The following is a 14764-nucleotide window of genomic DNA, read 5'->3' as shown; positions in this document are numbered from 1 at the left end:
TGCTTGCACCTAATGGAATGCTTATAGAGTATGCTATTAATTATTACTGCCGGCCAACGCAGCAAGCTTTTATATCGCAGAGAATGTATGGCTTTGGTTGTAGTCTAGCTCTGGCCTCGGACTCCAGCTCAGAGTCACCCACTCCGCTCCTTATGTCATTAGCTCATCTGCAGATACAATAGAAATGGTCACATTTTATGTATTCTAGGTGTTCACCTTTGTCTGTGTCCAAAGCTACAGGGAACTTATATAAAGCATATTTAAAAAGAATGGATTAAGTAGGGTACTATTCTAGTTGTTAGCAATAACAAAGTTTACAATTTGTATTCCTTGCATTAAACAAATAGGCAGCATGTTTTATTACTAGTCCAGTTATTTCTCTGTGGCATTTGTGCTGTGAACTGTAAATGACCCCATGAGTCTCACTTCAGCAGTTTTCTCCCCTGCTGCTAACTTGGCTTTTGACTAAAAAATACTGAATGCTTTTAGAAGAAAATAAACAGGAAGTCTGAGTGTGCAAATATTAGTATGTTTAAACATAGATTATTTTCAGTACAGCGGTATCCTTTATATTGACATGCAATATATTAATCCCAAAGAAAATTACAACAGTAAAATGTGAAGCATAAAGATACTTTTTTGGAAATACATGCAAAATGCTGATCCAGTGTCCATTTGAATTTTTTTTTTTAAATATGTGATTTTCAAATACTTAAAAAACTTCAGAGACTTCCATAATCATCTACATTCTTGGCCTGGAGGACCTTCATGTTCTATCGTTTGAAAAGGTTAGAAAATACACAAAAATTGTGTTGATGACTTAGTAATGTTCAGCTCTGTCAATATCTAGATTCGCCCAACACCAATTGTTCCTCGTCTTGTTTTTAAAGATTCTTACCAGTTCCTTTGTCATTTAGTCATTATTTAACTAGATGTTCCTTTGCTTTTATCTAATCTTTCTATCTTGTGCAAACAATTTGGCTTCCTAGAATATGTAGCTCATACATGATAAAGTACCAGAAAAATATTATGGTTTTTGACAAGTATTTGAATTGCTGGTGGGAATGGTTTTGGTTTTAATGGTTCTCAAGTTGTTTTTAAAGTTTAGTTTCTAACATCAGCACTCAGAGTTGATGTAGTCGTATCTCAGTCTGAACATCCATACAGGAGCTTAGTCTGGTGTTAAGTTTCCCCTAAGTCAGTTGGACAAATAAAAGGCAGAGCTCAACTCCCATATTGCAACATGCACTTTAGATTTGTATCTTTCTATCCTCTCAGAAGTGAGGCATCATGTCGCTGCTCTGCAGAGTTTCATCCCGTGTTATCCTCTGATTAGAATCACATCGGAATGCAGCGGGGAGGAAAGAGGCAACAAACTGAAGCACCCTCCACCTGCACTGCAAGGGGCATCATGTGAAATATGTGTTCAGACTTTCATCAACCTATTTATCTGCTGCACATTGAGCTTTCTCACATGTAAAGTCCTCTGTTGTCTGAGCTTTAAAAAGAGGGAGGATCTGTGTTGTATTAATTATAGTCCAGTGGTCGTCCCGTTATCACGTGTGCAATTTCAGGGCATTTGTGCTTTAAGCATGACGCAGGAAATAGAGGAGTAGTTCCGCTGATAAACTCCCTGCTAATAGAAGTACCTTTGATCTAGATTGCATTGGGTGGCTTACAAACTTTCAGGTTTTAATTATGAAGTACATGAAAAATAGATGCCATGCTAAGTGCCGACCATGGTTGTGCTGGATAACAGTAGTAATGCACTGGCTGCTTTGCCTCTGCCTTTTCCTCACTTATATCTTCCAGTGCCTGAAGTGCCTCCATCCCAGACCCTCTGATTCAGTTCGTTAATGCAGGGAAGCAAAACCGACAAGTCTGTGATATTAATTAGTGGACTGACAGACATGTAATTCATCTCCGAGGAAGTTTTCATTACATGCGAGGCTTCAGAGGGGCAGTTTGCCTTATTGGCAAGTGCTTAGACCAGACCTAATGGGGCTGCAGCTCCCTCCCTTCTGAGCAATTACAGCCAAGTCCTTATCAGCTGAGCCACGAGTCCACTGTTATGGGACCTTGACTTCCAACACACTCTCATACAGTGATCCTTCCCTATAGACCCTTGTTCATTAGACAAGTGCTCTGTGCTGTAGTCTCCTGCATGAGAATTGAGACTGAATGAATGATGATAATGACAGGTTTCCTGCATATTTTTGAGTCAGCCTTTAAAATATTATTAGCTGATATTAGTTTGTCATCAAAGCTCTTGTCCAGTTCCCCCCTTAGTGATTATAAACCAGTAAGGAAGATTGTCACAAAGTACTAAAGCTCATCTGACTTTTAAATGTACACCTCAGTTCTTGAAATAATATAAAAACTTGAACAAGGGAGACAAAAACACTGACCACTATAATTTCCTTCAGTATACTTTGCTCACTTGCTGTTATATAAAGAGGCTAAACATCTGGAAAACTATAGGCCTTTAGCCCTTATAATGATAGATTTTAATCTGCTGTTTTATGAATATCTCAATTCCCTATATGTATTAAGTCCCTAGGGCTGAGATTGGCTAATGCCTCACCCTTTAAAGTTTGTTTGATTTCTCTTAAACTCATGGACTTTTAATTTCATCAAGTGCTATGGAGTTGGGGGTAACTAACAATCCTAGCAAGATTTTGTTTCCATTTGTTTATATACCACAAGCCCCCAAGAATGGGTACTGTTAGTAGATTTGTATGATTAAAGTTGCTGCTGTGGTTTGGAGTGCTCTTAGGGACACATGCATTTATTGTTTTGTTTTTTTTGTTTGTTTGTTTGTTTTTAATCTGTTGTTAATTTTTCTCTTGAGTTTTAAGAGATTGTCTTTGACCTGCACTAAGCACATTTATGAATCTTTCAGACCTGCTGTGACTGCAGACAAGAGTTGCAGAAATCCAACTAGTCCCAACCCGCATAATAGACTCACAGTGACCAAACCTGTTTCATCTTTTCTTGTTTTGTATTTGTGCACACAGACATTAAAGTAAATTACAAGCCACATTTAAGGATAAGCATTCAATGTTGTATTGAGGAACTCTTGGAATCTTGGCTATTATACAACAGAGTCAATTCTCAACTCTCAGCCAAGTGAGCCTGTGCAGCAGTTTCTTACCAATAACAATAGTATTTAACAGTGTTCCCTGTGGTACAATTAAAATCCCGTCAGAGTCTTAACTCTGCCTCCAAGCCATACCTGCTGTTTTTTGGCCCTCCTGAGCAACAAATTCCTCTGCTGCATCGTATAATTCACGAGCCCGCCATGCAGCACCATAGACCCACCTGGAGACTCCAGAAATGTAGATATGCGTCTGGGAGGGTGTTGATCATCAACCCACAGGTCATTTGTAAGGGGCTGAGGTGCATCTGACATTAAGCCTCAAGACAGTTGAGGCTCCTATGATTTCAAGGTCACCCTGATGATGTCACTCTTCCATTGGGACCCTCCACCTTCCTGCGTCTCCCTCACCAAGGCATGTTTAGTTGTATTCTGGCGTGACCTCTCTTCTTTCGTCTTCTCAAAGACAGTTGTGATGTCCTCTAAAACTAATTTGAATGTGTATCTTCTATTTGCAGACAATTCCATGGCGATGCTTTAGAGTAACCTGTGGAGTCTCAGAGTAGTTGCTTTTAGTTAAAACCAATTAGAAATGACCAGAAATAACAGCGCCTGGAGACAAAGAAGTCATTTTTCTTTGAGCATCCCCAGAGAGTTGGCCTCTCTATGGATTAAGTGTTTTAGTATATTAGGGGGCAGCTGATTAGAATCATTGTGCTTTTTTAATCATTACATTTTTGCATGCATAGTGTAAAGTCGCATAATAGCTGCCATTAAGTGTGTCACAGCAAGATGGAGAATTTGTTTAAATTACATTGTGTACAAAAGGTGGCCTTTGGAAGGCGTACCAAAGAACAGCATTGACATCCTTATTCCAGTTTACCTTTCAAATCTTAAGTCTCTATATGATCTGTGTAGCAATGTAAAGCCTTATTTTGGTATTCCTGTGTTTCAAAGTTTATGCTTAGTTAAATTGTTTGAATATGGAGAAGACACTTCTGTTTGTGTCGTCAAGCTGAAGCGATACTCTTAAAAATATAAATATTTAACTGAATTATTAACAGATTCCAACTAATTAGTTGAGGGAACATTTATGCTTGTTTGGGACAAAAGCGGTCACAACACATGCAGAAAGTGACAGTACGATTATGGTTCAGTATTTTCACAAGCAAGTTCTGTCATCAGCTTGATACACTGATGCTTAAATAGAGAATCTAGAAGTTTTCTATTTGAGCAGTTGGTATTTATACAAGTTGCTGTATAAAAAGTAGAAGCAGAAGAAGATTGAAGAGGTATTATATTCCTCAAATAGATATGCATATCAAAATTGGCTGTTGACTAAAATCAGTTTGACTTACCATCGTTAGAGAAAAGCAGAGAAGGAAATGTCTAGTCTTTTCCCGATTACTGAACATGCCACACCAGCACTGACAATAATTCTGTTTGGTGTAGATATTGATAGTAAGACGAAAAGACACAGAATTAGCTGTTTTCAGTGTCAGTAAACTGTTTAACAGCAACTTCAAGTAAAACACAGAAATGAAAAGAAATTTGAAAGGGAATTAGAGATGTGACGTTCATGAACGATCCGATTGTTTTGAGTAGCTCTTTACTCTGAATGATAGGATGCCAGTCTCAGTTAGTGAGAGTTGCTCTTTATTTTTTACAACATTCCTTGCATATAAAGCTCTTCACACCCTGCAGTAGCTACATGTTAAAGTGTTGTTACCTTTAGTGCATTGCCTCTATTGCTATATTATATAGAAGATGATTTTTGTTTCTGTCAAAGTAACTTCAGTGCATTTTTTTTCTCATCTATTTGTTATATCCTAGTTGTTTTCTGTATTACAAATAGCACTAAAATCCTAACAATGTACACTTAATATTTATATTTTGATATTATACTTTATCATTTTCAAAATTCTATTTTGAAAATATATTTTAGAAAATAAGTTACATAACTATTTTTCTGCAAGACCATACTGTGCTTCTATTTGCATCTAAGTTTTGTTTTTTGTTTGTGTGTGTGTGAATGTGTGAATTTCATCCACACATGCCAGGTTCCTCTAAATTAAAATAAAACTATATAATTGATAAGATGGATTATTTATGTTTTTTATCCTTTTTTTGAATGGGTCTTAGAAGTGAGCAGATCCCGAAGGTGTTTCTCCCTTGAAAGAGCCATAAGTTCTATAATTAAGGAAACTGTATTTCCTATAACATTTTCAGACATGTGTGCAACTTGTTTAGAGTGCAACAGACTGAGAGAGAGAGGAAGGCTGTCAATAGATAACTTGAATATATCAGTATGTGCAGGACAGGCACAAAAGACAGGACATCTCACATGGTCACTTATCAATAGAGTTAAACAGTTATGTTTTGATTCTCTCATTGAATAGGCAGTTTGTGTTGCCAACCAGACCATAAACATTTGGTTGGTTTGAAGTAGAATTTCTGCAGTGTATATTTCTGGTGGGAATAGTTTTGTTATAAAAGCTTTCTGTATTTCTAGTAATGGTCTCTGTGGCACTCCACAGAAATTGGGACAATTTAATTAGCGATTTTGTTCATTTCCCAAAGTTTCTCTATTAGGGACAGTTAGGACAGATAGAGGGGTGACACATTAACCTGTATCCAGCCTACATAGGTAGAGTTTGATAAACTTTAAACAAAAAGTAAGTCCACAAGGGACATTGGTTTTACAATTTCTTGCACAAACACACCTGAAATCAGAAGCTCGTCAGACAGTCCCCAAATACTGCAAGAAAATGCTTACAAACCATTCTTTTAAAACAGATGTATTAAACACGAACATATCTTGAACTTTCTGAAAACAACATGCAAAGACGAGATTTATCAACAAAACAAAGCTATGATGAAAATGATTTCTCCAGATTTCTTCATGACCATTAGAGATAAAGCAGATGTTAGCAAATTTACTGCATTATTGGCTGTTTGAACAATTGGTCTTCCCATAATTGGCTGAATTTTCGAAAAATGAAAAAGGGCCTTTTCTTTACAAAGACAGACAGCTATAGTAGGATCATTTTTTGTTTCTCCAGCTTTAGTTACTCACAACAAATGCTTAGATTGTTTTATTTTATTTTTTGCTTTGATCTGCCTTGATCATTCAGTGTCAGGTCAATAACTGAGAAATTAGATGTATTTTTTTTTCTGTTTATGCATTAAAGCCAATAATTCCCACCATCTTTGTTCTACAGTTGGTTCAATACACTTTGTATTGCCTTGTGGCAAATGTACTATATAAATAAAATTACCTTTGCACTGCTGAAATTCATTTATGAGCTTTTTTTTTTAGTTTTTATAATCCTTTTTCAAACCCAAGAATCAGTGAAAATTTCATTTTGGAGCTCAGACCTCAAAGAAAACGAGAAAAACGTTTTTTGCCAGGTAAAGACTAATCAGTATTTTTCTCCTAACAACCTTCAGTCAGGGATAGAAAATCATTTGTTACTGTCTGAATTTTCTATTTCTAATCTGAGAGGCCCTATTAACCAATTAACCGTGGCGCATGTGTACAGTTAGCATTCCCAAGGCCTGCGTAAGTGACCCGTAACTTGAGTGGGTGTGTAGCTGGTCCCTCACTGGAACCACAGTGGTTCTTCCCTGAATTGGGTCTGGTTATGTCCTTGTGTGCGGTGGGCGTGCAGTGATGGCATGTGGAGCAGGCGGCGGGAAGCAAGCCTTCCATGTCTCCCCAGACTGAACAGTGAATGAGGATAAGTGAGGAGCGCCAGTCAATGAATCAAGCAGCAGGAAGGGAGCAGCCAGGGGGGGAGTGTGACGTCCCCACGGGAGAGGCCTCGCATTAGGAACTTCCTCGTCTGTGTGTTTCTGGCACAGGTTAAATGGATCGCTCCCATTAGCGCGCTGAGAGGACAGCTCCATTATATGAAGGAGACTGTAACTTTGAATGTCACGGTGCAACAACCCCAGAGCACGCATCGTCTACCAGGGAGGCAGGGTGACAATAACCATCCATGATAATCATTCCCTGTCAGGCTTTAAGGAACCTGAAATTATGACGTACAGCCTGCCGTGGGCCTCAGACTTCATTACAGCGCTGTCACTTTGAGGCGTCTGCGATGGCATTGCGCTTCACAGCCGGCTGCAGCAGTGTGGCTGCCAAACCTCACTCTGACTCTCCTCCAGTCTAAATGGCATGTTTACAGGATGTGTGCCCCCCCTGCAGCTGGATGTGGTAGAGGTTAACCTCCAGTTGCCTGCATAGTACTTCTCTCCCTTCATGTCTCATGAGAACACTTGCTGAATTGTTTACACATGCAAGAGAGAATATAACTGATCAAAGGCCGTGCAGTGACAACTGGCCCTCCCTCCACTGTGACAAAATGTTAATGTAGAGTTTAGTATTCAGCTTCAACTTCATAAAGACTGAATGCAGGTTTGTCTTTTAACTTGCTACACTACTACTGCCCAGGATGAACACATATTTACAAGAGGCATTCCTCAAGATATAAACATGTTTATGGCAGCTTGTTTGTCAGCCAAGGAGAGCTTCACCTCCAGAATGACCTCTGAACCTGCCATCCAGCAGAGAAGACACGAGTTGGCAGGCGTCGCCAATGTCAGTGCCCAGAGCAGACTTCTTCTTTCTCACCGCCTGACTCATTCATTGGCTTTTGTGGCCTCCTCTCCTTGCCACCTCCAATCACAGAAATCTAAATGACACATAGAGGGTGAAGCGGGCCTTCTTACCACCCCTCCTACTCCTTCAAACCTGCATGGCAACAGGCTGGAAAAGATTTGGTGCAGAACTGCATTGCTGCCTCCAAGAACCATAGTTCCAGAACTATGGTTCCAGTTGTAACAATAGTTACAGAAAAGAAGGTATTAAAAACCTGTGTGTAAAATATTTAGGCACATGCTATATTTTCAAAACTGAAGTGTTTTTTAAATCAGTCTGTTCTATGTGTCAGACGTCATTCTAAAATGTTCCAGTACCGACCGTGCACCAGTTTAACAATATTGATTTGAACATTTGTTCAGTCGAAGGCTTCTTTAAGTTAGTTATAATACTGATAAAGAAACTGTTTCCTGCCCATAGCCATCACCATCTTCTATAAATCTTTAATCAAAAGAGCTACGACGACAGTTAAGTTACCTTTGGGATCAATATAGTAGTTTTGGACTTGAATTTGAATTGAAATAGTCTAAAAGATGATGGGCATGACTAAAGCCATACTAGGCTAGAAATTCTCCTAAAACAATATTTTCTTTGACACACTGATATCCTTAATGTCTTTAATTGCTATTCAAAGGTTTAAGAAAACTAGAGTCAAACCATGAGAACAGCAATAGTACTGATATGGTTTGTAGCGCAAAAATCTATCATGGTATTTGCAAAGTGAGTAGCTGATAAATATTTTTATTTATTTTCTAACTTGAACACAGATTCTTAAAATGTTTTTTTTTTTGTTTGTTTTCATCAAAAACTGGTTGAAAGCAGTGTACAAAAACGTTTTTTAATATAAAGGAAAGTGTTTAAAATCTCTACAGCTTGACACAGACCTCAGGACCTTTGCTGCATGTCTTTCTGAATAAACAACACTATACCACTAAATCTATAAGAAATATGAGGTAATGCTTATTACATGTCATTAAACCACAATGGACAAAGTTACACAATTAAAACACAAAGTGAAAGTAAAGACAGCCTCATTAATACTATTTGACCCAAAATTTACCACTGGATTTCTAAAAGTTAGTAAATGAAATGGAAACAGCATAAAAAAACATATTGTTATGATTTTAAAGCACTCAGTTAAATCAGCTCTATCATTTTCCAGGAAAACTTCTTCTAATCAATGCAAAACTATTTTTCCCAGTTTTCCAGTTTTTGGCCATTTGGAGCCAACAGCAATAAATAATCCTGAGATCAAAAGGAGTAACAACGTATACTTTCCAGTCAGTCATGATATATTTTATTTGCTGGTACATAAGTTGTTATTTAGAGGACTGCTTAGTTTAATTAATATTTAAATATCAAAATTAACCTGCAATATGTGTACATTTTCAATTAGACTCCTCTATAATGGAAGAAAATTAACAATGTTGGTATTAGTAATTTAGTGTCTAAGAAGGAGCTCACTTTTAAAAGTGCAGTATTTTGACAGTTTTAACTCTTGTAGCAGGTTTTAAGGAGATGAATAAGAACAGTGTTATTAAGTGCACTGCTGTGTTTACTACTTTTATGCATTTGTTCATATTTGCATCTTTTTCATCATATTTTGTATAATCTTTTCTGCTAAATATATAGGATATAGAGCCTTTTGTTTCCATGCATACTAGTGTCTGCTGTTGCAAATAAGCCACATTGAATACCTTTGTGGACATGAGTTTATTTACACAGACAACCCTGCATCTTTCACTGTAGTGAAATCCAAGCATATAACTGAAGAATGAGTCACCATCTGACAGGTAGCAGTATGTGAGAGCGTGGTCTGTGAGGCTAATGATGGGCAAGAACATTTGCACTGTACACACCCTCACACAACTGTTGATTTCCTCTACGATAAAAACATTTGACGAAACAAAGATATGTCAGCAGCTGTAAGATCTCTCATTAGACAATGAAAGAGCGTGTGACACTGTTTTGCAGCTTTCGCACATTATTTACATTTGAAAAAGATGCTTCTTTTTAAAACTAAGAATGTTGTTTTTTCTTGAGTTTGCAAGAGGTCTGACAAAAAACCAGGAAAAGTTAGCCTATTTCTGTGTAACTCAGTTTCCACTGAGCACACCAGCTGTGGTCTAAAAAAATATTTTTACCTTGAAACAGAAACCGTTACAGATTGTCCCTCCCCTCCTCCCTCCCCCCCTTGTCTTATTGTACTGCACCTCAATGCTGCTTGTTTTTAATTCAACATCAGATTAAACTGACTGCCATGTTATTTGACTAAAGTGTTGTTATAAGGCAGAATTTAAGTTTACTTTTTTCTTGCGTAAAGCCACAGTTAAACCAAGCTGTAGCTGTTTGCCCTGAGCACAAGAACAATGCTGGAGCTACATCACAGACTGCCAGCCCCTAGGTGAATGCCCACCCCCACCATTACCCCCAACCCCTTCTTTCTGCTCAGTGGAGTTGATATCATTTGTAGGTTTGTGTATGTCTATAAAAGACTGAAGGGCTTATTTGTTTTCCCCCTCGTTGCTCTTTGACTCGTTCCCTTCTCCAACATGTTTGAAGTGTTGTTATCCCCGGCCAGGCAGTTTTTTTTTCCTCCTTCTTTTTCTGCGAGTTATTGAATCATGTCAACTTCCCGTCCCCCGAGTTTCAAACGCAAGCTGTAGAAAAATTAGCCATTGCTTCCGCATGACAAGTGGGATCTATTAGTGTGCTCTCTGTCCTGCGTAGCATGAGCGTGCAACGAAGCCGCAGGGGACCTCGGCTGGCTCTGCGTTTGTCTGTGCCAGGCTCCTGGGGCGTTAGACCGATGTTTCAGACAGGAGGAGCCACAGTGAAATCCAAAGTAGCTGCTCAATGGGTTGACTCCCAAAGACATTGTAAATATATATTTATATTTTATTTTTCTGCATTTTACATGGCGGAAGAATGACAGATACTTACTTTCAAGTTACCTGGCTTTAAGAAAAACAGGTCATTTTTATGTCCTATGTCACCTGCTTATATTGGAGGATTTACTGACACAGAGGTCAAAGTGCCTACATTCCTTTAGGGCCTCAGGATTACTCATTTGTTTAGACCCAATCTGTACTCACCGCATTAGTATTCCAAATGTTGTTTATTATTTATATTTAAATTTCCTTTTCTGCCTGCAGAACATGGAGGCGTAACCATCTTCTGAAATTTTTTGATGTAGCAAAAAGAGAGAAACCAGCCGACATACATGCATCATGCAATATTTGTACCACTTGAAGATTTTTCTATTTGGTCAGGTTACAACAGAGAACTAAAATGCATTTATTTGGGCTATGTGATGGACCAATAAAATGCACTGGCTAATTGTAATGCAGAAGGAAAATATTGTGTTAGATATTTTTTTGAAAAAAATGTAAATCTGGACCATGTTCCATATATTTAAATAAAATACAGTGCCACCATTGCTTTCAGATGTCACCCAATTATTAATCAAACTCCTTTCTATGTATAAAATGCTTTATATAATTCCAGCTGGGTTTTATTTATTTATTTATTTATTTTTTATAAGAGAATATTGTCATGAAACCAGGAAACACAAAAAACAAATCATGGGTAAAATTGTATAATTAACAACAGAAGCAGCAAAGACATCTGAGGTAACTGTGGAGGAGCTGTAGAGAAGTGCAGCTCGGGTGGAATAATCTGGCAACAGGACAAGGCACTAGGCATTTGTCAGGCACTCTGCAAATCAGGCCTTTATAGAAGAGAAGCGACAAGAAGCTTGCTGCAAATGTCAAACAGTCACGCAGTCAACATGTGGTTGAAGGGGGTTTTGGTCATAAAACATTTTGCTCTGCTTGCAGAACACAAACTCAGCACTTATTCCTCAGTGAGTCACCCTCAATGTGAAACATGGTAGTAGCAGGATCATGCTGGATTTTTAGAAGGAACAAGGAAGTTGATAGGACTTGATGGGGAGATGATACAGAGAAATCATTGGATAATTACTGACACAGAAGTGTCTAGAGACTGGTGTAAAAGTTCACCTTCTGCACCCTTGTTTTAAAAAAAGGTTATTTTACTTGTCAAAGGGACATTTTGACAAGCATGTCTTTTTCCTTTTTCAAACAATTTTTTTCCACTTTGTGTTGCTCATGCACATAAAATGCAAATGAAATACAATTTAAATTTCTGGTTGTAATGATACAAAAATTTTAAAAATAACTCTGTCATTTAAAATCACATTGTAGTGCCTTTTCTATTGATGGCTGTCGGTTTTAATGTATTGTTGTTTTATCTTTCCAGGAATCTCAGTAACAAAGAAGACACACACTTGTAAGTACGATTCCAATCATTTCCAAGTTAGAGTTGTTATTCCTAACAACTCAGAATTTTGAAGTAAAGTTCTGAGTTGTTAGGGACATAGCGTTATACGAAACTCATTAAATGGGAAAAATGTTTGTTTCTCATATAGACAGGTGATAAAGTCACATTTGTTTCACAGCTCCTCATCTTGTCATTTTTTCCCTGACACAGAACAATTCCTTGCTTACATTCAATCCACTCTCACCCCTTTGTATTTCTCCTGCTCCGTACTGTACAGAATATGATAACCCCTGAGAGGAAATTAAAATGCTGTGCAGTCTTGTGACTTGCTAGACAATCATGCACATTTGAAGCAGACAGTGTGGTGAAGCATCTCTTTGTTTTCTGCAAGGCCTTGCAGCTGAACAACAAGGATGTGGTGTTGTGTGGTGGTTTGAAACCTCTGAGGCTGCACTAACTACCAGAATTCTGTGTTCTTCAATACAGATCATATCGGCAAAAATTGAAAGATATCGGGACAGGCGTTGACACGTGTCTCTAATCTAACATGCAAGGCTTCTGTGAGCTCTACAGTAGTACTGTGGAGCTCAGCGTTTCAATTTTGCTCTGCACGTTAAGCATTGATGAGCAGCCAAACCTGCAGGAATCAATAATCTCCTGGAGATTTGCACTGTATTTTGACATGTGTGAAGTGCAATTGAAAACGCATGTAGAAATACTTTTTTGGAGGGAGTGGGAGCTGTTCTGTAGTGTGTCTGTGTATGCAGCTAAAAGGCTTATGTGTGCGTTCGTATCCCTCTGTGTGAATGGAAGAAACCAGCCCTGAAGGCTATTCTTTTGCTCTGATCACTCTGATGAAACTTGTGGAGAGGGGGAAGCCAGAGGGGCTTTTTGTAAGAGCGGTCGGAGTGTTTTAGACTGTGAGCGTAAAACACCCCAGCTCTGTGTTACATCAGACAGTGGGGCAAAGGATATGGTCTTCAAGCTCGACAGCTCTACCTTGCTCAGACAGCGCCGTCAAAATAACAGGATGATCATGTGTTAAGCTATTTGCTTGTCCGGAGGCTCTACCATAATTTTTTTTTTTTTATGTGTGAATGTGTGTTTGGGCCAGAATATCTTTAATGTCGAGAGGAACACACATTTTAACCCACAGTTCCCTCGTCCCACCAACTTAATTAGTTCTACTCTAAGCACCTCTACGCCGATGGGGAAAAAAGAGGGACTCAAATCAAAGAGCATGATTTAGGAGTGTTGAGTTTAAAAGCCCTCGGCAGAAACTGGACTTTATCGTCTCATTTCAGTTAGAAATATTCAAATCTTAACTGTGTGAGGAAATCAAAGTAAATCCCCTTAACAAGTAGTTGATTGCTCTGCCTCACAGACAGGAAGCGGCTGTAGCGCCTTGTCAGGGCTGTGTGCTCAGAAGAAGTTCAAGGGCCAGTTAATGGTCATTGAGGTTGTAAAGGAAGAGCCTGGTGATTATATGGCTGGTGGAGTAATAATGAGGGAGATGTCTCTTCCCTGCACAGTTATAGCCAGTTAGTGGAACTATTTCTGTTCTTGGAGGGAAAACATTGGGTTACTTGATTTACTGGATGATGCTGACACTTGAAATGTGAGCTTGGCTGTCTTGTTTGCTTGTGTATCTGCAGCATCTTGGAAAAGGATTAATTCCCCTTAACTTATTTATTTTATTTTTATTTATTTATTTTTTCACAATTGCATCCTGAAACGATAATTTACATTGTTGGGGTTTTAGGTGACAGACAAACCGTAGCTATGAATTGGAAGTGGTTACTAAGTGACGTGTGCATGTATGTCTTGGACTTTTGTCACAATGGACAATAGTCTGTATTTACCTTCAATCAAACTTCCCAATATATATTACCAGCTTGTATGTCCTTGCTAAAGATAATGACTTCTATCTACTTCCTGTTCTTATTTGAATAAAACCTTGCACCTCACAGTACAATGTGAACCAGACTTCTCACAGCTTTGTTCTTTGTACTCTTCTAGAAAGATTAAATTTATGAAGTGCATGTTTTGAAGTTGTACTCTCAATATTGTTTTCCATGAGTGTCTTGATGATTAAAAGTCCTCAGAAGTTACCAAGGGTCCCTTGGCTACCCTTTTAATTAATGTTTGTCTTTCTCAGCTGTCCACTCCAGACTGATCGCCTTGTTGCAGTAGATTTCCAGTTGCACGTTGCTCCTCCTGAAGGCAATCGTTTGCTCTTGTATTTATTTTGGGGCATCAAAGTAGACTAATCTGAACACAAAGACATGCCATAGTTTTCAGATTTTTATTTGCAAAAAAGTTTTAAAAATTAAACAGAGTTCATTTCACTGCAGTTATGTGCTACTCCATGTTGGTCTAAAATCCCATTAAAATAGATCAAACTTTGAGTGTGTGACATGAAAAAATGTGAAAATGTTCACAGAGTATGAACTCTCTCGCAAGCCACTATATGAAAGTATGGGTATCTACGGATGTGTGTGTGTGTTTTTAAGAGGTCTCTCCAGTCCAACCTAAACCACAGGGATGGGTCGTGTCTCGCTGACTCTCCACTCTGCCTGAGTGATCAAACTGCTGGAAGCTCCCTGCCATGCCAGTCCTCTCATCAATATAAATTACAGGGGCAGCTGTTCACTGGCAGCCTCTTCTCCTTTCCTTCCCTCTCCTCCATCTACCCAAAT

At 38.5% G+C, this 14764-nt stretch overlaps 1 protein-coding gene across 2 annotated transcripts in view; it reads left to right on the top strand.

The window, feature by feature from the left end:
• The window catches only part of roraa (RAR-related orphan receptor A, paralog a), a 199008-nt gene that overhangs the window by 118257 nt on the left and 65987 nt on the right, over window positions 1-14764 (top strand). For both annotated transcript variants that reach the window (XM_055038742.1, XM_055038735.1), the window contains exon 2: window positions 12045-12074. In XM_055038742.1, coding sequence (XP_054894717.1) covers window positions 12045-12074 — 30 coding nt within the window. The remainder of the gene's footprint in view (window positions 1-12044; window positions 12075-14764) is intronic.

The sequence above is a fragment of the Poeciliopsis prolifica genome, unplaced genomic scaffold (genome assembly GCF_027474105.1).
Source record: "Poeciliopsis prolifica strain line A6 unplaced genomic scaffold, Auburn_PproV2 SCAFFOLD001, whole genome shotgun sequence".
NCBI classification, from domain to species: Eukaryota; Metazoa; Chordata; class Actinopteri; order Cyprinodontiformes; family Poeciliidae; genus Poeciliopsis; species Poeciliopsis prolifica.
The sequence above is the reverse complement of the archived record's forward strand: the minus strand, read 5'-3'. Positions and strand labels throughout refer to the sequence as shown.